At 41.6% G+C, this 26,472-nt stretch overlaps 1 protein-coding gene across 2 annotated transcripts in view; it reads right to left on the minus strand.

The window, feature by feature from the left end:
• The window catches only part of LOC127635447 (cell adhesion molecule 2-like), a 558,530-nt gene that overhangs the window by 102,807 nt on the left and 429,251 nt on the right, over positions 1-26,472 (minus strand). For both annotated transcript variants that reach the window (XM_052115510.1, XM_052115509.1), the window contains exon 4: positions 70-219. In XM_052115510.1, coding sequence (XP_051971470.1) covers positions 70-219 — 150 coding nt within the window. The remainder of the gene's footprint in view (positions 1-69; positions 220-26,472) is intronic.

A 26,472-nucleotide genomic window follows, 5' to 3' on the forward strand; every position in this document is an offset into this window, starting at 1 on the left:
GATAACACAAAATATAAAGATTTGGAGCCATATGGATATGGAGTTCCATTGCTTCACACACTCACTCACCTTTCTTGTCCCCAAAGAAGAGTGTCTGCTGTGCCGGGTTTGACCACTGGAGGGAAGTGTTGTCATTGTGTTCCACACGACAGGTCAAGTTGGCTATATCTCCTTCTGTCACGGTCATGTTCTGGACGATGGGGAACTGACCTTGAGCTCCTGAAAGACACAGTCAAAAAGGGGTTAAGAGAGGTGTATGACCACAGCAACATACAGTACTGTATGGAGCTGCTGCATTCAACCTTCAGCATTAACTCTTAATATGGAGTATGTCCTACTGAAGTTCAAGTCATGTGGTTTGGTTTGCAGGAGAAGTGTTTCATAAAAACAGAGAGGAAGAGTGCTATTCACAGCTAACGTGGGTGAAAAGTACAGAAGGTGATGAACGTTACTTGCATCATTCAACACTAAATCATAACTGAGTCACAAACACATGATGAGTTTCAGGCATGTAAGATCTGTGATTGAAGATTAGATTGTCTTAATTTTAAGGCAACTAGATGGCAATAAGCAGCTTTTGTGGTAGATATAGAGTCCTTTCTGGAAGTGTTAAGCCCTCAAAGAGAAATCATAATTTAGAAATAATAATAATAATACATAAACTAAAATTCCAAATTGGTGCCAAAATCTTGTTGCAGAATCTTTGAGTTTGTGGATGTGATAAAATTGACCACAAAACAGAAAGAAGGATCTGCCACTAGCTTAAACAAGAAGCAGTTTAAGAGGAGGAAACGGCCCACTAGTAGAAAAATTATTTGAAGAAAACATATCTTTTAATATGGCAGCTGAAGGAGTGGAAATCCCGGCTTTCAGTTACAGGAACCAATCACCTTGTTGGTATAGGTAGTTGGTACACACATGCACATTCACTATACCACCCAAAATAATGCAATTTCTTAGATTTTAGCTATAAAGCCAAAATGAATAATACTATTGTTGTCAACATTCATTGTTGATTTGAAATGCGATATATACTGTACAAGTTTTTCCAACCTGTTCTCATAGAAGCTCTGTAGAATAGTATACTATACAGTACCAACATTTTTACTAAATGATTTTATGTGGTGCAAGTAATGAACACTAGAGGTGCTACAGTACAACAACAACAATGACTTGTTCCCTTTCACACAAATCACAAGTAAAATGACAAATGATTCCTTTATACACACTTACGTTTCACTCTGTCCCTCACACAATGCTTTCTAATGATATCTAATCAATTTTAGCATATCAATTTGTTTTTAACATTTAACATTTCCAACTTAATTTACAAGCTTGTTCAAGTGTGATCAAATTGCACAGAGCAGTGCACTTGCAATGCTTTTTGTTATAGTAAAGGTCAGGTTTATGTTTAGGGTTTAGTGTAGGAGGTAGGTTTTGTTGATTTAAAACTCAATAGCACTTTAACGTTAAAAACCTAATCTGTTTAGGAGAACATTTAACTTGTTTTAGTGCCACTCAGTGGACATTTTCCATAGTTCCATTACCATGGTACTGCCACGATACGTCTAATGAAACATTGAAACCTTTTAGATACAGACATCGCCTGTCAGTCAACTTGAGAACGCACATGCGCATTAGCTAGTCAAGCCAGGAAAATATATATTTTTTTTGCTTGATTGGAGCTAGAGAAACACAATTTATGATACCAATGTTGTCAGATTTTACTGAGAGTTTGAAATATGTTCTTTGATTGTAATCTTGACCAACAGAGATTTCTGTCTTTTCCCCATTCAAGTTGATAGGAGCTGTACTATGCAACTAGTGCCTGGGAGTGTTTCAAAGATGGTCAACATTTGGACCGACTTGCACTGAAAGAGACTTTGACTTTGCTTACACATCTCCACCAACTAAAAATGTCCCCTATGCAGGTAAAGAGAACACATAAGGGTCACTCATGAGTTCTTGCTCTTCAATATCTGAGTAGGAGTCTGAATAAAGGTTTAGCACAGTGAGAAATAACTCACAAAATGACATCCATCATGACACCCCAGGGTTAGACAGGCAATAAAAGATCACCTTGTGCTGGGAAGGGACTCATAGGGGAGTTAATGTAACACACAAACGTACAAACACACACACACACACACACACACACACACACACACACACACACACACACACACACACACACACACACATATGTTATATATAAGACAGCCCTAGAGAGGACATGATAGATGAATAATCTCTATTTATTTAAAGTGAATATGTGATGGCCCTCACACCAGAGGTCAACATCTCCTGTATTGAAGCTGTCAGCCAATGGGACATCAGCATGGATGAAAAAAAGTAAGGATATGTTGTAGTGGGTAAAGTAGAAGGACAATTGTGTGAAGGAAGTATGTTTTAATTTCTCACTGAAAGCTTAATGCCAACAAATTCACATGATAATATGGTAATCCTGGTAATAATGTGTACGAGATACCATGTGACTTGGCTCTTATGAAAAGGTACGACTTTTATTTTCATAGGGACCAGCCAATCAACAAACATAATTTCAAACAGAAACAATGCAGGCATCAAAATTTAGCTATCCTCCAATCCAACACTTAATTTTAAGAAAGTATACATATGTGAACAGATTTCATGACTCTTTTCATTTATACAAATGACTGATGTACAGTATGTTAATAACCAGTTATTAACTTCCCTCATCCACATTTAAACTCAGAAGTTTTCTTTTCTTATTATTTTTATAAATAACTTTCCAATTAAAATCATGGATAGGTTTAGGTTTAGGTTTGAGCTAAGTGTTGAAGATTGTTTGCTGTTCTGTTTATTTTTCTCTATCAGAGTAAAAGTTGCATGCTTTTGTATGAGCCAACTTATGCAATTTCACCATCTTGGACTAATTATTATGACTTATCAAGAAATCAGGATGGGAATGCTGTGTGAAGCAAGAAAGCATTTGATGTTTATGTGCGTTTTATATGCTATCTACAGTATATGCAAGTGCAGCGTAGTTCTAGCAGGAAGACTCACAGCTGTACATCATTGCGCCATTAGCTAGGTTACTCCTAGCCAATCATGCATCAGCCATCACTTTATAAGCCTGCTAACAATATATGGCTGTGTCTTATTTGGATGACTGCGTCCACAGGAGGTCGGTTTTTTCGGCCACATACGTCATCGAGGCAGTCTAGTTTCAGAAAAGTGAGTAGGACAATCCGAATGCAGCCTTCAAATGTGACCTTCTTTCACGGGAATTCGGAGAATGCATGAGGTGTATCCTTCGTGGGCACTCACAACCCACAATTCTTTGCTTCAACGAAAATGTAAAAAAAAAAATTACAATAATTTGCTCATAAATATGATGTTCAAATGCAACTAATGTTAATTCCAATGTTGAAGTACCTCAGTAGATGGGTGCAGAGTATATAATATGTCAAATTATATTAATATAAAATAAAATTAAGTTTTAGACTAAAAATACACCTGTAAAATCTATTTTCATTTCACTTTACATCATTACAACTCTCCTAAAATGTACCTCATACATTCCCTTCTAAAGCGACCTTCTAACTCAAAGCGCAACTGCTTGTTAAAGAGTGGCGTGCTGTCATGTTACATTCCATTTCTGTTCGTCCCATGAAGGCCGTCTCATTTAAACGAGACTTGCTAATCACCTGAATTGATTGTCCCTTTTCCATAACAAATCCCCGAAACCTCAGACGGCATTTCCTTTTTCACAGATGCGTGCCCTCCGCATCTTGATGCTACTATATAGGAACATGATTTGTAGGGAAATCATCCGCATCTTCGAAATTCACCCCGTTGTCACCAGCGTATTATGGGGTCCCCCCATGGCACACAAATGTCACTGTTTTTTGCGACACCACCACCACCACCGTCGTGATCAAAGGCAGGTCCTCCTCCAGTCTCCTTAGTCCCTACTGAGACATTTGTCATGGCAGAGCACCAACCAAAACCTATTCTCTCAGCCGAGCATATGCCAGCGATTTTTCAATTAAATCGCTACTCTCTATCTTGTTTCAGGTGTTCCATCGACTATGGCCCTCCACCAGCATACTTCTTTTCCCCTACCCACACCTTTTGACCCTCTACCAGACTAAGCCCCTTACTCCTCTCCTTTAGATTCCACTCTGTATTTTAAAGGTAATTTTGTAAAAATACAAATAACTTTACAGATCTTATTTGTAAAGGGTTTAAACAATGTTTTCCATGCTTGTTCAATTAAACATAAACAATTAATGAACATGCACCTGTGGAACGGGCTTTAAGATACTAACAGCTTACAGTCAGTTGGCAGTTAAAACTTAAGGCACTAAAGAGACCTTTCTCCTTACTCTGAAAAACTCCAAGAAGAAGGACGACCAAGGTCCCTGCTCATCTGCGTGAACATGCCTTAGGCATGCTGCATGGAGGCATGAGGACTGCAGATGTGGCCAGGGCAATATATTGCAATGTCCATATTGTGAGACGCCTAAGACAGTGCTACAGGAAGACAGTAAGGACAGCTGATCATCCTCTCAGTGGCAGACCACGTGTAACAACACCTGCACAGGATCGGTACATTTGAATATCACACTGGGACAGGCACAGGATGGCAACAACAACTGCCCAAGTTACACCAGGAATGCACAATCCCTCCATCTGTGCTCCGACTGTCTGCAATAGGCTGAGAGAGGCTGGACTGAGGGCTTGTAGGCCTCAACAATGTTGCCGATGTGCACAAACCCACATTTGCTGGACCAGACAGGACTGGCAAAAAGTGCTCTTCACTGACGAGTCATGGTTTTGTCTCACCAGGGTTGATGGTCAGACTCGCGTTTATCGTCGAAGGAATGAGCATTATACCGAGGCCTGCACTCTGGAGCGGGATCGATTTGGAGGTGGAGGGTCCTTCACGGTCTGGGGCAGTGTGTCATCAGTCATCGGACTGAGCTTGTTGTCATTGCAGGCAATCTCAATGCTGTGCGTTACATGGAAGACATCCTCCTCCCTCATGTGTACCTTTCCTGCAGGCTTATTCTGACATGACCCTCCAGTATGACAATGCCACAAGCCATACTGCTCATTCTGTGCTTGATTTCCTGCAAGACAGGAATGTTAGTGTTCTGCCATGGCCAGTGAAGAGCCCGGATCACAATCCCATTTAGCATATCTGGGACCTGTTGGTTCAGAGTGTGAGGGCTATGGCCATTCCCCCCAGAAATGTTCAGGAACTTGCAAGTGCCTTGGTGGAAAAGTGAAGTAACATCTCACAGCAAAGAACTGGCAAATCTGGTGCAGTCTACGAGGAGGAGATGCACTGCAGTACTTAATGCAGCTGGTAGCCACACCAGATACTGACTTTTACTTTTGATTTTGCCCCCTTCTTTTTTCAGTGACACATTATTAAATTTCTGTAAGTCACATGTCTGTGAAACTTGTTCAGTTTATGTCTTATTTTGTTTGGAATGAACGAACACATCCTCACACGGTTCTACACCAGTACTGTAGAGAGCATCCTGACTGGCTGCATCAGCTGCAAAGCCCTGCAAAGGGTGGTGCGAACTGCCAAAAACATCATCGGAGGTGAGCTTCCCTCCCTCCAGGACATATATACAAGGCGGTGTGTGAAAAAAGCTTGGAGGATCATCAGAGACTCCAGCCACCCGAGTCATGGTCTGTTCTCACTGCTACCATCAGGCAGGTGGTATCGCAGCATCAGGACCCGCACCAGCCGACTACATGATAGCTTCTTCCCCCAAGCAATCAGAATGTTGAACACTTGATCTATCAGGATCAATAATTAGCACTGCACTTTATTCATCTATAATCTCACACTGGACTATCAACATTTTTCTCCTCAATACAACTACTTATATATATTTCATATACTCTTACTTTTTGTATATTTTCTATTCTATATTGTGGGTATTGTTTACTGTACATTGTATATAATTATTGTGCTGTGTAAGTGTGTGTACATTTGATATGTAAATTGTGTTGTGTAAGTATGTTGTTTACTGTAATTGGTATATGTCTCGTCACTGTCATGACTGCTATGTTGCTCGGACCTGCACACAAGAATTTCACCTACTGTTGCACTTGTGTACATGACAATAAAGTGATTTGATTTTATTTGATTTGATATTTGTTGAATCTGTTGAATATGCTCATACAAATATTTACACATGTTAAGTTAAAAAATAAAAAGCAGTTGAATGTGAAAGAATGTTTCTTTTTTTGCTGCGTTTAGTACACAATCCGCATCTGACCTATCAAATATTGTGATCCCCTCCCCTAGTCTCGGGACACTCATTCAGAATTGGTTTGGCAACAATGGCTGCTCATCAAGGACTATCAGAACCCACAATCTGATGTTTGGACACAGGTCTTCATCCTACCAGAAATATAGTCGAACCAACCCTCATATCATCACACATGCTCAACTCTCCATCAGCCATAAGTTTTCATAACAATCTGGTGGTGGTCGGGGGCTCTCACTGCTCATCATAATTTTTCCCACACTATTATCAAATTCAAGCACGTCTATTGTCCTGCAAGGACTCCACGTAACCATATCCACCCTACCCACCAGGGCTTCCAAAATCCCAAACATGGTTTTCCTTTGCATAGGTACTGCACAAGTCTAGATCTCCCTCATCAGAGGGCTCATAATCAACATGGGATATCTTTCAACAAAGGGTATTGTATGCAACGTCACCATTATCGTATGGCTTTATGCATGGTGTTCACCCTTTGGCAAAGATAACCATTAAACAATGGCCGCCCTCTTTTGAGGGCTTGAGCCTCATGGGATATCTTTCAACGAAGGATATTGCATGCAATTTCACCATTATTGTATGGCTATGCTACATTGTTCATCTTTCGGCAAAGATATTCCACACAACGCTGCCCTCATCGGAGGGTTCATAATCAAATGTTTATCTTTGAACAAAGATACTTCACAACAACACTGCCCTAACCTTGTTTATCTTTGGCAAAGATTCTGCACAGCCACGGGCTCCTAGAACAGAGGGCCCAAAATTGAACTCAAAAACAAAAAAACATACAAACAAAAAAAACTTCTATCATAAAATCCATACGTCAAGGAAAGCACAGCTTATCCTTTTGCAAAGGTATTTCACAACCTTGCCAGGGATATTGCATATTTCATGCAATTGTCAATTCTAGGTGTTCACATTTCCTTTTTTCTCTTCTCTAGAATGAACGGCAAACATGAGACCTGGTTCGTACCTTACTGGATCTTCTCTTTTAGGGGTAGTATTTTATTTTCTCTCTTTTGGGGTAGTCTTCTCGCCCCCTGCATCCTATCTCTGGCAGGATATGACGGTTCCAAATACAAAATCTTCGGACCGCTAGACGGGGCTTACGCCAAAGAGAGACATTTCATTTCTGTTTTTTATATGACAAATAAATGTCATAACATTTTATTCAAGAATTTGAGTCTTCCTGATAGGAATGCTAATGACTTCCTAAATGCTCACTTTAGCAGATATACGCATTTCAAATTATGTCTTTCTCTTCAGGAAAATTTTTATACTACAGACCTCTGTCCAATCCAGTTCTCTCTAGAATTAAAATGTTCCTCCCCTTCAACCAACCAGCAAGTAGCAAATAATGGTTCATGGCTGCGATGAAGACAAAAGCCTATTGGCTATTTACAAAAGGGGCAGATCCTTCACAAGTACCCACCCAAACTTCCTTCATCAACAGAAAACAGTTTTTATTTTAACACAGCAGAAAACTATACTTGTCAGGTGATTTCACAAGCTATTTAAAGGATAACTGGATAAATTCTGCTCCTTTTAATGTACAGTTAGTTGTTTGTCAGTTTGTCAAATTTCTATTTCGATTTTACAAAAAGTCTTGTCATGCAGTGTTTTATCTCTTTATTGTTAGCATGCAAGAGATGTGATTTATTGCATTGTTTGGATACAGTGAAAGAGAAGGTGATTTTGGTGCGGCTGATGAGAGAAAGAGAGACAGACAGCTCACTGCTAATTGCAGTGTGTCAAAATTATCCTGATTTGAGAGGCTGTCCTCAGCCATAGTATAGCTTTCACAAGAAAACTGAGAGGACAAGAAATACAGAGAGAGAAAGCAGGAGAGAGACGGCGAGAGCGAGAGAGAAGTTGCTAAGGGCCTCTCCACAGGCTGCCGGACTGAAGAGGACATTGGCCAGCTGTGGTGCTTAATTCTTTTCAGTGCCTCTGGCACACACACACACACACACACACACACACACACAATGAAGAGGTGTCGATTTGGGTTCCTGTCCTGTTTTAGCAAGAGAGACACCTGCATATCCATAATCATGGTTTACAAAATTAGGCTATACAAAGTTTGGCACCAAAATGCTAATGATGGCACCGCAGTCCCACTAAGGCTATTTATCTGCAACAAATTTGCAGTTGCAATATAGGTTAATGCTAATTTCCAAGTACAAATAATAGCTTCTTTTTGAGTTGACACAATATTCGGCAAACGTTTGCTACTATATTTTTGTAAGGGTGGAAAAATTAATTCACAAGATGGCCAGAGGAGTTTTGAGCACACAAAAGACAACATACAGCTCTGTGGACACCAGTCAAATAAGAGAAACCAGGAGACATGTCCCCTGACAGATTATGCTACATAAAGGCTGGTTGACCCAGGATGGCAAGCCGATTTCTGATCACATCTCTTGAGTGTCTCAGTCTGAGGAGCCAATGGCTGCTCCTCTTACCCGCTCAGGAATCAGACAAGAGGAGGTCATTTACTACTCTGATTAAGGTCTCCTACAGTCCACTGCATTATATGTGAAGGAAGAAAGAGACAGAGAAATGGATTCGTATTACTCTAGGAAGGCAGAATACATTATTCATCTGGATTTTGCATGAAGCATGGCCTGTCAGACTCTCAGTGCTTCCTTGTTCTCTAAACCCATCTCTTTCCAACTTTATTTTGTCATTCCATTCTCGCTCTTCACTCTATAATCAGGAAAAAAGTGTCAAGGTCTGTGAATGGGAAATCTGTCAAAACTGTAGGTGTAAATATGGTCCTATGTTAATGCATATGTTGAAAACAAACACTTAAATTAATATCATAATTACATTAATTGCATTATTACAATAATTTGCTTTCAAAACATTGCTGTTTGTTTGAGCGGTCCACCATGTCTATTTCAGGCTCAAAAAATAGTGTGAATTTGGAGGCAGGACTACTTGTTTGAACAATCCTGTTTAGAAACAGTCATTATTTTTGCAATTCCATTTGGTACCACTAGTGGTGCAAAATTTATACACTTCACTCATTAACATGTTGTAGTATGGAATTATAGAAAACAAGATGAACTCTAAATGAGCTAATGAGGGTTAATGATTGGTAAATGATAATTATACTATGTTATAGGTGTCATGCCAGAGGGTTATTCCAGAAAGCAGGTTAAGCGACTTACCTAGGGTAAGTTTACTCAGAATGAGCGGATAACCTAAGCTTTCTGTTCCAAAAACTGAGGGAACTTTCAGGGTATATAAGTAGTAGACCCCGAAGCCGCCGCCAGGCATCTGATAAAGTTTGGCTGAGCCGGCTAGAATTATTTGCATCAAATAATAATTCTATCACATAGTGACATACACACACAAAATATATAAACATTACACGAGATCTATTTTCCCACTGGATTCATAACAGCACAGTCTTGTGCCCGTTGCTACGATACACAGACTCACAGTGAATTGACGACCAATTAAAATTGCTCGTTTTCCGTACAGAAGAAGCGATGCATGTTTTTCTCGCACTGAGGTGAAATGGCGGAAAGAAGCAAGCAAGGTAATTTTGATCTCACTTCTCACATACTTTCCTAATTCCTACTTACTTTTTTTTTTTTTTTAACTTAGGCCTACCCAGACTTTTGTTAAATCTTCAGGGCACGGTTGCACAAACACCTGAATCAAAGATTGATGTTATGAACCAAACATTCTGGAACGGAGAGATTTATAGCACTGAACGTGATATTACTGCAGTAACAAATCACCGTTTCCACATTGCCAATTCACGACGCATGCTTCAGTGTACATTGAAGTGAAATGTGCAAAACTTTGTCCAAAATAATACAGATAACAGTGTGTGTTTATATTAAGGCGAGACACGGCAGGCAAAAACATGTTTTTTTTTTTTTTACTGGTCAATTTTGAGATTTTTGGATATTTGTCTTCAATAACATGTCTTCTTTCAGACTTGTGGTGAAAAAAAGTCCGAAATACACATTTACTACACTTCGTCTGTTTGAGTCTGTAGATTTCTCATAAATTCAACAAAAGTTTGCGTTCTTAATCAGCATAGCCTACCTCTCCGCGATCTCTGCCGTCACTCACCTCTCATCACATGCACCGTTAGGAAACTCTCTCTCTTCTGTACAATCCTGTTGGATCCAAATATGGTCATTTCCTTTTTATCAGCAACCAATCGTGAAAGTAAAAAGACTGAATGCGCGATCTCATTGGCTGATGATAAATCTTTAAAGCCCGTTTTCTCAAAATAACCTTTCTCTCATACTCCAAGTCCGAAATCTCCACTTCAGTAGTACCTAGTTATATTATGAAGACATTTACAGAGGAATTTGTAAATATATTATTCCTAGCCGGATATATATAACATTTTATTCCAAAAAACATGGCGAAAATCATTATATTCTGATTTACAGGATAACAAAAGTAGATATCCATAAATCCCTCTGTAATTTTTTTCCCATCTAATATGTGAACACAATGAAAAAAATATTTTTAACCTGGCTTTATCCAATACTCAGATTTCGTTTTTTAAAATATATGCAAATTAGCACATATTTAATTAGATATTGCCTAATTTGCATATTTAAACATTAAATTAAAGAAAACTTGTAATACATTTTTTCTCATCTTAATGTAACTAATCAACTGGGAAAGTTTCATGGTGATAGCTGCTAGTTAAAAATGTTACCCTATTCACCCATAGTGTCTCACCTTAACTATAAAGTTGAACAGCGAATTACTGTACATGTCATAAATATATGCATAACGTTACTCTGTGAAGTTTGACAAGTGTGCATTCTTACACAGCATCAGGGACATTATTCACTAACGTTACAGTGGCTATTGAATGCGCCTAGCACTATAGCAAATATGTACATACGTTGTGAAAGTAAAATCTGGTGTTTTCTGTATTGCATTTTGTAGAAATATAGTGTAAGCCATGCATTGCTTGGAAATATTGAGATCTAGTAAATCAGTATAACATAGACATCTGTAGACATGAAGTGGCAGCTTCAGCCATTTCCAGCTATGAAAAGTTTGGCGGCTGCAGCAGCCATTTAGGTTTTGGCTGAGCCGGCTAGCCAGCCAATAACTTCATCAGCCAGCCATTATTCTCAAAACAAATGGCTTCGGGCTCTGGTAAGTAGCCATAGCAACTTAATCTCTGAACGTAACCTGCTCTGGAGTAGGATATGTTCCAGAGTTAGTTTATTTCAGATAGATGCTAGTACGTTTCAGAGGCTGTCACAGCAGCACAGTGAATTCAGTAAATTCAGATTACGCACAATATTATACTTTTAAGCAATATTACGGTAAACTTTACTTCACAAATCTTCTTTACTCCAGCATATCCAGTCTCACACCGCAGATTTGCATTCAAAATGAACAAACTGTGTATATTGTGCTTTAACTTTTAATGGGAAGATTTTAATATTGTAATATTGTTTAACGTGGAACACATTGGAAAGTCTCCCACACTCTTCACTGTGAAGACAGGGCTTTATGTATTTATATTTAGCCCTTAAATATTTTTATTCTATACATTTCATAGAATAAAATGATTCTATTTCTATTTTCACATTCTATTTACATTTCCTAAAGTCAATGAATATTTATGTTATTTATAAAATGACATTCCATATTATCAATATGTAGGTAATGTCTGTCAATTAAAATCTTAAGCAATTAATCACTTGTTATTCTTCTTCACTAACTAGATCAAGTGATAATTTCACAGACCACAGATATAGAGGATAGAGATTGTATTTCTTATCACTCTAATTCATGAATTAGGCTACTGTACATGTACATGCACACATTTCCAGACGTGTTCATTGAACTTAATTATCTGAAAATATACATGAGACTGTCATCTAGAGTCACGCACAGTGCCCTCATTTAGCTGGTGGTCAGGTGATTTAATGAAAAGATGTATCTTTCTGATGCTCAGCCTCCTCTACTCCATCAGAAGCTGTATATGGTCCATCTCAAAATTACATTTTTGTTCTGCCTTTCAGTAGAGATCATTTACAGCTTCCTATTAACAAGGAAGAGATTAAATGTCCCTAATGCTGAGATCATGAACATCTATAATGTGCAGTCAGACACATGATCTTCAATTCAAACAACGTCATTCTGTACCAAGTTGCTGGAGGCAGATGGACGTTACTGTACATGACAACACGACATGACAAGTTTTAATGCCACATCAAATAAGAAAAGAACACAATGGACACGTAACTCCTTTCACTGCCCACCACTGTTACAGCAGATCTTCATCTTATAATGCACATGAATAATCATGTGTGGCCTACTAAAAAAGATAACATTAAATCTACGGGAAATGATGGCAACTGTGGGAGATCCTACAATGGAAAGAGGGTTTATTAATACAATGAGACATCAGCAACTGTGGGAAATTAAAGGTGATATGATTCTAAGTTTTTAGAAACCCCAACTGGGTACATCAAATGGTATTAAAAATAAAGGAAATACATTCAGTTCACATGACATACAGTAAAATACAATTAGCATGCACAGATAAATATAAAGTAAACCTATAGCCTATTATCATTATATTAATAGAATATGAATGTTAATACTTATAATGAAGTTTAGTGCAAACAAATAACGTAACGGTCGACCTTTTAAACATTAATGTAGGCGAGAGAGGTCTAATATTAATGTTGAATTAAGCTTTTATATGAACTGTAGAACTTTATAGTTTTATTAATTAATAAATTAACGTAATGATTCAGTATAATTTCTGTCAAGCAAACTCTCAGTCCTAAACCAATGTAGCTCGTGACTCGTGGATTCAGTGATCTGCTGAGAATGCCTTTCTGAGTTCACCGAGAACGCGAACAAACTCTGAGTTTCAAACACATGGTTGAGTGAATTAATTACTATTATTATTTTTGTTTGAGTTTAATGCAAGATTTTGTCATTTGAAGATTTATGTATTGTGCTATTTAGACTCATAGCTCACAATGCACTTTTTTGCTGTTGTTTTGAGAATTGTTTGAGGACGTTCCATTACAATAAACATTCTTTATTCCCGCGTCCCCACTTTAGATTAAAAAACGAATTAACAGTTCATGAAACCTCACGGTTATCCGAATGTAAAAAATGATAACTGTGCACATCCTTAGTTTTTACATGTCATTTGAGAGGAAGGGGAATATTAATTCAATTTAAAGGTATTAAAGAGGATGCACACAATTTTTCAATTTATACTGTTGTTTGTCCAACTCGTTCTACCCTGGAAATATATGAAGCTGTGGACCGTTTGTAACACGCTAAGAGTAAATTCAAAGTAGCTGTTGAGTTCTGAGCTTGTGCTTCCAACAATTCAGAAATGAACATAAATTAGCATTTTCCTGCTAAGAGCACTTGTGAAAAACTAAGAACTGCTAAGAGACACCTGCAACTACTTACATTGCCTAACAGCACAACTATCAACACTGAGAAAAACCCCTCTAGAAATTATTATTATAATTTTTTTTTTAATAGAGCCAATCCACCAAAATATGCCCAAAACAGCTAAGGATGTGTTAAAAAGTGTTATAAATATTAAAAGTAAAGGAAATTAATAAATTAATAAATCTAGAAAAAATAAAAAAAGTTTGACTTCAGCTGTGTGTCTAGCATAATAAGAAATACTTCTTGAAGAGAATTGTAGACAGTAATGTAATATGACAACAAGAATTTGAAAGGTCAAGCCAAGAAACAAAGCAGATATCTAATTAAAAATACATCTTACCGACAATACCTACATCTTGAGGCTTCTCTGCTCACCTGAGTGAACTACACTCTAAACATTTCACTATCGATAAAGTAATTGACTTGTTATTAAATGAATCTGTGGGAACTTTATTTTACCTTTAGACAAATTTAATTTTGTATTTTTGCAATAAAAAGTTGTGAATTCTGGTCCAAAATCTAAAACCAATTCAGTTTGAATGTGTGACTCTTTGCTGTAAGAGACTTCCAATGAGAAAGGTTTTTATTTTAAGATTGAAATAACTGAGCAAATTCTGAGAAAAATATTTTTAGTGTTGCTATTCAATATTATAGTGTCTTTTTCTCTTTTCATACTTTTGGATTCAGATTCATTCTGTCAAAGTCTGCAATAATAAAGGAGAATTTTACTAGTTGTCATCTTCAGTTATTCCAAATGTTAAATAATGGAACCTCTGACCACAGTGCTTTAATTTTATGTTTTGCAGTCTGGAGTTTATCTAATATATTGTACAGTACAACAAAACTCTCATTATTTAATTTTAACCAACATCATATCAATTCAAACTAAATAAAAGAGGATACAAATTTGTGCATTAGACAACATCTACACTTTTAATTATTGTATTTTTTATTTTTTTGACCAGATTCCACATGCTTATCTAATATTTATACTGTATGCTGCTCGTACAGGCATGGAGCCCTCTATGTGTTACTTTTGTTTGTTAGTCAAGTTTTTTTGTCACTCTTTCTCGATCAGTTTCACCAGGGATGAACTGCTGAATATTCGGCAGAGGTGTATTTGATTATTCAGACGTTTTATTAGACATCTTAGTTGGAGGCACAGCGGTGCTCTGCAAGTGATCCAAAAGACGCATTTGAGGGAGGCTTGTGAAGCTTCATCAACATGGCTTTAGGACTCTGCTGACGAGTATTCATCTGGCGAATGTCCGCTCCCTTGTCAACAAAATGGATGAACTTTTTCTGCTTACTCAAACAAATAAAGACTTTTCTAACTCCGCTGCTCTGCGTTTTATTGAAACCTGGCTGAGTGAAGCCATCCCGGACAGTGTGTTACATCTGCCGGGCTTTCAGCTGTTCAGAGCAGATCGCATCACATAGTTATAGGGGAAAATGAGAGGTGGTGGAACATGCATTACATTAATGAAAGTTGGTGTACAGATGTAACAGTGTTAAAGAAGATGTGCTGTTCTAATTTAGAGGCACTCTTCATCAATTTTAAGCCTTTTTACTCGCCACAGGAGTTTTCCTCATTTATTCTGGTGAGTGTTTATATCCTGCCACAAGCAACAGCTGGCTGATCATATCACAGAGATGGAGCAACAACACCCAGGCTCATTTGAATAAAGCTAACCTCACCCATGAACTGCCAAAATACAAACAACATATCACATGTGCACCCACCAGAGGAAGAAATATATTGGACCACTGCTACACCACTGTAAAGTATGCAGATCGCTCTGTCCAATTTGCAGCTTTAGGACTGGAACCCCCCTCCTCCCCCCTCCTACTACTCAATCTGCACTTATGATCCATGAGGAGGATCTGTGCCGGGTCTTTCAGAAACAAAGACTAGCAAAGCTTCAGGCCCAGATGGTGTTTCACCTGCCTGTCTGAAAGTCTGCACTGAACAACTGGTCCTGAACTTCACACAGATCTTCAATATATCACTGGAGCAGTGTGAAATTCCCTGCTGTTTCAAATGCTCCACCATCATTCTGGTCCCCAAAAACCCCCAAATCACAGGACTTAATTACCATAGACCTGTCGCTCTCACTTCTTTGGTCATGAAGTCATCTGAGAGACTGGTTTTGACCTACCTGAAGGACATCACTGGACCCCTGCAGGACCCCTTTCAGTTTGCTTACCAAGCAAACAGGTCTGTGGATTATGTCCTGTAACACCTCGACAGAACAAGGACTTATGCAAGGATCCTATTTGTGGACTTCAGTTTAGCCTGATCTTCTCTCAACCAAACTGACCTAGCTCTCCGTGCCCACCCCAATCTTTCAATGGATCACCAGCTTTCTGACAGATAAGCAGCAGCAAGTGAGACTGGGGAAAGTCACGTCCGTGACTCTCACTATTAGCACTGTTGCTACTCAGGGATATGTTCTCTCTACACTGCTCTTCTCCCTGTACATGAATGACTGCACTGCAAAAGACCCCACTGTCAAGCTTCTGAAGTTTTTAGACAACACCATGTCATCGGCCTTAACCGCAATGGTGATGAGTCTGCATACAGATGGAAGGTTGATCAGATGGCTGTCTGCTGCGGTCACAACACCCTTGAGCTGAACATGTTCAAAACACTGGAGATGATAGTGGACTTCAGGAGAAATCACCCTGCACTCCCCCCCCTCACCATCCTGAGTCATTCAGGTTCCTACCATCTCTCAGGACCTGCATTTAACTTAAAATGGCTTACATGTAGTTGAATCTCCATTTTAAAAAGGGATACGAGAACAAGATTTTTTGTCGTTTTTTACACGAACAATCATAAAATTGGTCTCTGTACTTTTTACATCAAGAAAATGATGTAAAAAGTATGATTTTTCCCTTAATTAAACATTAACGTTTAACAAGAGAGTACATTTTTTTAATATCAGTTATATACATTGGGGTGTTCTGTGATATATTTGATTTAGTTTAGTTAATGTTTATTGTATCATTTTAATTATACATGTTTTACCCTGATGGTGTTTATTGTTTGTGTGAGTGACAGTGAGCACTGTCTCTACATATTTATTTACATTTACATTTATGCATTTGGTGGACACTTTTATCCAAAGTGACTTACAGTGCACTTATTACAGGGACAATTCCCCTGGAGAAACCTGGAGTTAAGTGCCTTGCTCAAGGACACATTGGTGGTGGCTGTGGGGATCGAACCAGCGACCTTCTGATTACCAGTTATGTGCTTTAGACCACTACGCCACCACCACTCCATATTTATTGGCCATTGCTCCTGGAAGGGCCTCTATTGATGAACTTAATGTCATCATGTGCCCTTCTGTGAAAAGTAGATTTTAACAAACCTTTTTTGAGAAGGTTAATATATTAAGTAAAGAATATAAACGATGGTAAACTATACTGTAGTTGTTCTGCAAATTTGTTTACATTTTTACTGTATTGTTTACATAATTATTCTGGCAACCACAGCTGCCTGGATTTTTTTTTTTTACAGTATGGGCTTATGAGCTACAATGCTATTTTAAGTGGTAGGAGGGGATTTCCTTTTAGTTCAGTGATACCGCTCTTGGGACACTTTGTGTGTTGCAATGATTTTATCAACGCTGACATGCTCCTGTGTCGTCTTAATTTAGCAGTGAAGTGAGTGCTCTAAATGACTAAATTTGTCTATCCAACTTTCCCCCCTGGTCTGAGCTGATTGAAACAGATCTCTCCTGGGATCATGCTGTCTGATGTTGGCTAATCTCTCCCTCTCACCCCTCCTTCTCTCTTATACCCCTCTGTTTCACCTTCCTCTGTGTATGGCACACCCTCTTTCTAAGCTCAACGAGCAAAATAGAAAATTAGCTTCGCTCTCTCCAAAATATCTTCAGTGACTGTCCCACTGAGAGGTGTAGAAAACAAAGAGGGAGAGAAAAAGGAACTGACATTTTGACATATAGCAAATTTAAAAGATTTTCCTTGTCTAAATATCAATTAACATATTGTTATTGAATAATAATTTCTCCCTCCACAGTAACATTCATATTTAATTTGCACTTCTGTATATACCTACAAAAAACTAAAAAAATAATGGTGTTCAGGATCATTGATATCAAACTTGAATTGTGTTTTGAATTGTGTTTTTACATGGCATATTTGTACGCATATATGTGAATGAGATTCTAAAGGAAGGGGAAGATTATCTTAGAATATTTCAGTCTGTTCCTCCTTCAATCTGTGCTTTTCAATTAATGTAATTTAATTTGTCCTTTTTGGAGCTCAAAAAGTCGTGTTCACTGCTTGCTTTAATTGCAAAGAAAATCTTTTTTTCAGAATTTGTCCTTTATTGCTCCACGAAATACTGGTTTGGAACTACATAGGGATGAGTAAATGATGCCAGCATTTTTATTTTTTGGGTGAACCATCCCTTTAAATGTGCATTTTTTTTGGTGCTAAGTTCCAACCACCATACATGCTGCTCACATTTCGATATAAACATAATTTAAGTCACACGACTGACATTTAACAGCTGTTGTCCTGTTTTGAAGAAGAAGTTCACAATCTGCTGCAATTTAGAGGCTTCTCACAACACTTGAGATGACGCTAAACATGAAACAGTTGCATGAGCAATCTGTCTTGGCTCTCAAAGTCCACATATTTATGTAACCTTTTGGTGGAGAACTATAACAAGATGACCTTTAGTAGGTCTGCTTTCGTTCTCTGAGATGCTGAGACCAGCCTGGAGGTAGTCATACCCTTGACCTTTAGCCCTGACCATGCTGACAGAATACCAGAGGAACACATTTTTCTGCGCAAATGTGCCATCATGACACTTTTTTTCTGATTTGAACACAGATCCACAAACCAGTGATATCAGTGATTCTTTTTTCCAAATTATGCTCATTCTTATAACATATCAGGAATTACGACCAGTTTCAGCCTGAATCAGTTTGAGATTAATAACTGGAATTCTCATGGGGTTTTACTGCTTTCTCCCAATGGATACCAGCAGGGGCCTTGTTTAAAATGGTGGTGAACATCCTCAATAATTGTTTTATTTAGCACTCACAGTCTTCCCCTTGGGCTGAGAATAAACATTTGAGGGGTTAAGTAGCTTTGGGACACTCTGCAAAGAGATGGTACCAAGCAGTAGATGATGAAAGGTATATAACATTGATTTGAAATTAATAGCGGTGCCCAGCTGATCTTAAGGGACTTTGTGGCAGGGTATATTTACAACATCAGCAATAACAGGGGAATAAAAATGGGGTATGCAGTTTATGCAGTGCATAACCAATGATTTGGCTATGATTTTCAAAGAAAATCTTCTTTCATATAAGGCTATAAATAATCAAAAGCATATGTGTTAAAAAATTATGAAAGGAAACATTTTTATTTAACTTTTGTTTAGCATTTTAAATGAGTTCAAAAATGTATTTTATTATATCAAGTGATTACATATCAACCGTTAACCCTCCAACATTACTCCAAGTATGTCAGAGACACAGTCACATGACCAAAATGTATAGAGGAGTGAAGCGTTATCGGGCGCAGAGCAGAAAAAAAAGGGAACATTAAAAACAATGCATTAAACTGAGGACAGCAATGTCCAAGTGGATAAACTGAGATTGGTACGCTTAACCTATAATTTATTTCACTGTAAGCCTTGAAGTTAATCAACATTTAATGTTGTTGCCTGAGAGGGCAAAGTGATTAACGTTAATATCAGTTCCCCTTCTGTCGCTCTCTCCACGTTGTGTCGGAGAAGCGACACTAGGGGTCTCTCTTGAGCGCCGATATTCACCTCTGACCTATTGAAAAGGGCCAATGAGAGTTGGCAGTCAGTATTTGCATACCCCGGCCCCGCATACGGGTATTTAAGCGGGGCAAATACGGAAGTTTAGTCAGAAAATTTCTTCGGAGCCGATGGTCCGTTTGCAGTCTGCTGCGAGAATATACACCCTGAACGTTCCTGTATCTCTGACGATCTGCTTGCTGTTGGATCTGACGGCGCACAACAGCGGCTTTCTCTGTACTTTGCACGGCGTGCATTGTTGCCCCTGAGCGCTTCGACAGCGCAGACAGACACACACACACACACTGTGTATTAAAAGAGCACATTTCCTGTAAAAGAGCAAATTTCTCTAAAAGAGCAAACACAGCGGCGTTGAACGTCCTTTTAAGGACGCGTCTTTTTCAAGATGCCTTTCCGCCCCTGTGTCGTTCCTGGATGCGGTAGAAGCCTCTCTGCTTCAGACGGCCACAGGCGCTGTCTCGTGTGTTTGGGCCACACCGAGGCGGCGTTTGTGGATGGTTCATGTTCTCACTGCGAGAACATGACCATGACCACGTTGCGGTCACGGCTTGCCTTCAACAGAAGCACCCCACATTGCTCCTTCTTCCCCGGGATTGAGGACGATGCGGTTGGCGCTGGGGGCGATTTGGGGGCGGCAGCGGGTGCAGTTTCGCCGGGTAGCCCCCCGCGAACCTCCCGTTCCCCGACACGCTCGCTGGTCCCCGTCCATGCTCGCGGCGATAGCGGCTCGCCTCACGGCCCGGCCGTCTATCCTCCCGAGTCCGAAGCGGATGAGCTCGCCGCTGCATCGCAGAGTGCGGTGTCTGATGCCGAGGACTCCCCTGGACTGCCGCCTTCGGGCCAGCAGGCCCAGGCTGAGGCCGACGTGCTTTCCCGGGCCGCCGTGAGCGTGGGGTTGGATTGGAACCCTCCATCCTCCCCACAGCCTTCACGGTTGGATGATTGGTTCCTGGGGGCAGCGCGCCGTTCGCGGCCTCGCATCCCCCCGGTCCCGCTTTTCCCGGAGGTGCATGATGAGCTGACGCTCACGTGGAGAGCCCCGCTCTCCGCTCGTCTAGGTGCCAACCGCTCCACTCTCTCCACCCTCGACGGCGGAGAGCGCCACGGATACGGCGCGATTCCCCAGGTCGATAGGGCAGTTGTGCACCATCTATGCCCCGGTAGCCCTACCTCCTGGCGCGGTCGCCCCGTACTCCCATCCAAGCCCTGTAGGACAACATCCTCGCTTAACGCGAAGGCCTACAGTGCGGCTGGACGCGCTGCCTCCGCCCTGCATGCGATGGCCCTCCTGCAAGTCCACCAGGCCAAAGCTCTCAAAAAACATGCACGGGGGTGGACCTGATCCTGATGTGCTGCAGGAACTGCGCTCAGCGACCGACCTCGCCCTGAGAGCGACGAAGGCCACAGCGCAGGCACTCGGACAGACGATGGCCACCCTAGTGGTCCAGGAACGCCATCTTTGGCTCAATCTGGTCGAGATGCATGAGGCTGACAAGAATCGCTTCCTGGACGCACCTGTCTCCCAGATTGGCCTTTTCGGTGACACCGTCGAGGACTTCGCCCAACAGTTCTCCGCGGTGAAGAAGCAGACGGAGGCCATCTCCCACATCATGCCCCGCCGCAGACCTGCCGCTACGGGCCCTGCCCCGTCTGCCCGCCGAGGGCGTCCCCCTGCGAAGAAACCAGCTCCTGCTCTGCCTCAACCCGGGCCCAGCTCTCAGCCCCAGTGTTGAGCACTCCGCAGGCGGCGCACGCCCCCTGTCTCACGAACCCCCTCTAGGACCCGGAAGGCTCCCAAGCGTTCCTGAGACAGCCGACCCAGAGCCGAAGACGTTAGCTCCGGAGGTGGTAAGACCAATCCGTCCCCCGGTGGAGGGCCGGGAGGAGAATCCTTTGTTTTTTAATTTGCCGGTTCAGACGAGTCCAGAGGACGCCAGCATCAGACCTCCTCCTCAGTCACGAACCCGCCCCCTGCCGGGTGCGCGGAGCAAGGTAAGTGCTTTGAGTCTATTCTCAGCACCTCAGCCTCAGGCCGCAACGAAGCCGCCCGACGCTGCATTACCTGTTCCGCCCCGCTACGAGGCCCTGCCGGGTACGTCCAAAATACTCGTCCCTTTGGTGCCCTTAGCGCAGAGCTGGGAAGCGTGGCTTTCGCTTCCCAATGCATCACGCTGGCTGCACCGGACCATTCGACTCGGTTACGCAATTCAGTTTGCCCGGCTCCCGCCGCCCCCCTTCAGGGGCGTCCGTTTTTTCCGCAGTACACGGCGATCATGCCAGTTCCCTGCGCACGGAAATCGCGACCCTCTTAGCCAAGGGCGCGGTAGAGCCCGTCCCTCCAACCGAAATGAGGAAGGGTTTCTACAGCCCTTACTTCATTGTACCCAAGAAAGGCGGCGGCTTACGACCAATCCTGGACCTTGTTAATCGGGCCTTGTTAAAACTCCCGTTCAAAATGCTCACGCAGAGAAATATTCTGGCTGGTGTTCAGCATCTAGATTGGTTCGCAGCGGTAGACCTGAAGGACGCGTACTTCCACATCTCAATTCTGCCATGACACCGACCCTTCTTACGGTTCGCGTTCGACGGCCAGGCGTTTCAGTACAAAGTCCTCCCTTCGGCCTGTCTCTGTCCCTCGCGTCTTCACGAAGGTCGCAGAGGCGGCCCTTGCCCCGCTACGAGTAGCCGGCATCCGCATACTCAACTACCTCGACGACTGGCTCATCCTAGCACACTCTCGAGAGTTACTATGCACACACAGAGACCAGGTGCTCCGGCACCTCAGCCGTCTGGGGCTTCAGGTCAACTGGGAAAAGAGCAAGCTCACTCCGGTTCAGAGCATCTCTTTTCTCGGGCTGGAGTTAGACTCAGTCTCAATGACAGCAGGTCTCACGAGCGAGCGTGCTCAGTCGGTGCTGGACTGCCTCGCTTCAGTCAAGCCAGGCACAGTGGTCCCTCTAAAACTTTTCCAGAGGCTCCTGGGGCACATGGCGTCCTCCGCGGCGGTCGCACCGCTGGGGTTGATGCATATGAGACCACTCCAGCACTGGCTCCAGACTCGAGTACAGAGACAAGCATGGCACCACGGCACGCATCGGGTAAGAATCACCCCCGCCTGCCTCAAAACACTCCGACCCTGGACAGACCTCTGCTTTTTACGGGCAGGAGTGCCCCTGCAGCAGGTGTCCCGACGTGTTCTGGTCACAACCGATGCCTCCCGGTCCGGGTGGGGTGCCGTGTGCAGCGGGCACGCAGTAGCGGGCCGTTGGAAAGGGGCCCCGCTGCATTGGCACATCAACTGCCTGGAGTTGCTGACCGTCCTTCTTGCTCTCAGGAAGTTCCTCCCGTTAGTTCGAGACAAACATGTCCTCGTGAGATCGGACAGTACCGCGGTGGTGGCGTACATAAATCGTCAAGGCGGCGTACGCTCCCACCAAATGTCACGACTCGCCCGCAGTCTCCTCCTATGGAGCCAGCAGCGACTTAGGTCGTTGTGTGCCACTCACATCCCCGGCAAGCTCAACGTCGTAGCGGACGCGCTATCACGACAACGCCTGCCCGGCGGGGAGTGGAGGCTTCACCCCCACTCGGTCCAGCTGATTTGGGAACGGTTTGGCAAGGCCCAGGTAGACCTGTTTGCCGCCCAGGAAACCTCCCACTGCCCGCTCTGGTACGCCCTAACAGAGGCTCCCTCGGGACAGACGCAGCTGGCACACAGCTGGCCCTCCGGGCTGCGCAAGTACGCATTTCCCCAGTGAGCCTTCTTGCACCGGTGCTGTGCAAGGTCAGGGAGGACGAGGAGCAAGTCACGTTGGTGGCCCCCTACTGGCCCACTCGGACTTGGTTCTCGGAACTCAGGCTCCTCGCGACAGCTCCTCCCTGGCTAATTCCTCTGAGAAAGGACCTCCTCTCTCAGGGACGGGCACGCTCTGGCACCCGCGCCCAGACCTCTGGAACCTCCACGTCTGGTCCCTGGACCGGGACACGGAAGAGCTAGCCGGCTTACCGGCCGATCGCTAGAATACACTTAACCAAGCCAGAGCCCCTCTACCAGGCACCTTTACGCCCTAAAGTGGCGCTTGTTCGCAGATTGGTGCTCTTCCCGAGCTGAAGACCACGCAGAGATGCGTGATTAGGTCAGTGCTTCTGTTCCTACAGGAGAGGCTGGACAGGAGGCTGTCCCCGTCCACCCTCAAGGTGTATGTTGCCGCTATTGCCGCCCACCACGATCCTGTAGACGGCAAATCTCTGGGTAAGCACGACCTGATCCTCAGGTTCCTGAGAGGCGCCCGGAGGTTGAATCCCTCCCGGCCAGGCCTAGTTCCCTCCTGGGATCTCTCGATAGTCTTGGCAGGACTCCAGAGACCTCCCTTCGAGCTGCTTGAATCAGTTGGACACAGGGCCCTGTCTTTCTCAACGCATGATTTTGTGTAGACTGTTGGGCGTCAGCAGGGCAGAGTCTTTAATTTGTAATGTTGAGGAATTTTGGGGGCCTATCTGTGTCTTAGTTTCAATAACTTGGAAGGAAACATCAGCGTAGCTCCTGGATTCAAGTCATTTTGCATAGAAATTGTGTGTTCTTCTGCCCAAAATATACTACAGAGTGAATCGCCTTCCTCGTTTACTGGCATCAGATTTCTTCTCTTAAAAATGCCCTCATGTCTGTTTATTTTGTAACTTTGGAAAGTGTTGTGCTTGTTTTTGTCATGATTATCATCAGTATGGCATTTTGTCAGCAAAAAGACCATCACTGAGAAAATACTTTTGATACGATTTGAGAAGGACACAAACACTAAACAAAATTTATTGGATTCAGGATATTCTTTCCCTTCAGCCAAACACATGTTTTATAATATTGCATGCAATTTTAAAGGGGATTTGAAAATTTAAACCAGATTTTTCATGCTCCTTTGCAATCTGGCCTCAAAGAATCACGTTACTAACCTAGATTTTTGCAAAATTATTTTTACATTGCTACATTTACTGTAAGTACAGTGTCAGTTTCCTGGTCAAATGAACACTCAAGGCACTACAACTTCAATGACTATCCTTCCCTTTCACACAAACCACTAGTAAAACTGCAGATTATCAGTTCATAAACCTATACTTTTCCCCTATGCCTTAAACAATGCCATTATATGGGATAATGTACAGTCAGACGGTTGTTACAGCAAAATAATCTCCAAAAGCGTGGACATAAAAGATTCCCTCGAAACTATGCAATAATATTACGGCTGCAACAGTACCTGTATTCATGCCAAACCAAACGGATACAGGGCCTTTAGTACAGTACACAAATGATTACATATTTTAGCATGCATGAAACCAATTTTAAAACAACATAAAACGTACAACACAAACATTGCGGAGCAACACGGGACCTGTGTTTTCAAAATAAAGAATTTAAATATAGATTCTTTGTTTTCCCTGCTGTACCGAAACCATACTTGTGCAATTGTGTTTTTCATCTCACATTTGCTCGTTATGACACTATTAGTTAGGTTTAGGTTTAGGGTAAAGAGGTAGATTTTGTTGATTAAAAACGTATTAGAGCATTAACCTTAACCTCATCTGTTTGGTAGAAAATTTTACTTGCTTTTAGCGCCACACACACATTGTACATTTCACCTTGGAACTTCCGCAATACATGTATGGAATTATGCAATATAATTTGGCAAAAATGTCGGTACTGTCACATAAGAGACAAGGTTGCTCCTTTAAAGAGTAAAGAGTATTTTTTTAGCTCAAAATTATTAATTATAAAATTATTATTCTCCCTGTTTTTGTGGTTAAAGAAGAGCTAAATTATATTTCCCAAATAAGTCGGCAGATAGAAAAAAAAATATTTTTCAGAAATATTAGTTTTTTTAGATGGGGATAATTTTAGATGAAACAATTACATTTAATTGAAAAATTTAAAATGAAGTAGAAATAAAAATGAAATAAAAATTCAAAACATAATAACACTGTTTGTAATGACTAATGCAGCTTTCATTTTCTTTAGTCTATGTTTATGTGGAGGGGAAAAAGCAACAAATAATTGAAATGTCAACAGAACACAGTAAGGTGTGTGTTTAAGGACAGTTTTGTCTTCATACACTTAAAGCATATGCTTTCATTCTGAAACCACTTTGAAGTCTGTTCAGCAGGACACTAATCAAAATATATATATATGAAATGCAACAGAGGTATTTTTGTTACTTTTACATTGACAAACTGTTTTTTCTTAGTTGTGAAGTTTAAAATAAGCATAAAATAGTGATGTTGAGTTTACAGTTACAATTTTAATTCAGATTCATGAACAGATTAATTTGGACTCAACTCGGACTCGGCCTGTTATGGTCTTGAGTCTGACCCGGCCCATTTTGGACTTAATTGTTAACTAAGGTGGACTGAAACCCAACACTACAGTGCAGGACAAGATTTTTTACAAGACAGTGCAATTTCTGATTTAGAGAAGTCTAATCAATTAGCAAACAACAAATGAACTGGCCTCAGTGGTTCCACTTTCATTCGCTCTTGCCATTGTAAACAAACATCCCAATCACAGTTGCTTTATTGTAGCAAGTCTTTTTTTCTCGCTTTTTAATTCTGTAATTTACTGCACAAAAGGGAACGATGCCTCTGTGCAGATCAAGCTTGCCTATGGAAGTGCTGTCGACAAAAAGAACTCTGTAACTTGCTAAGCGTGCACACACACACATGCCGAGACAAGGCTATGCAGGAAGCGGCAAAGGGTCCCATAGAAGGCAGATGGCACACAGGTAAAATTGTCATTTGAGGTGAGTGTGTGAAGAGTACGAATCATGCATTATTCATGAGGTGAGCAGCTGGTTTGGAGAACTCAGTCACTGATAGCGTACAGTTCATTCTGTATGCATACATGTAGGTCTCATTTCATACAGAGTCCAA

This window comes from Xyrauchen texanus, chromosome 43 (genome assembly GCF_025860055.1).
Source record: "Xyrauchen texanus isolate HMW12.3.18 chromosome 43, RBS_HiC_50CHRs, whole genome shotgun sequence".
Lineage (NCBI taxonomy): Eukaryota > Metazoa > Chordata > Actinopteri > Cypriniformes > Catostomidae > Xyrauchen > Xyrauchen texanus.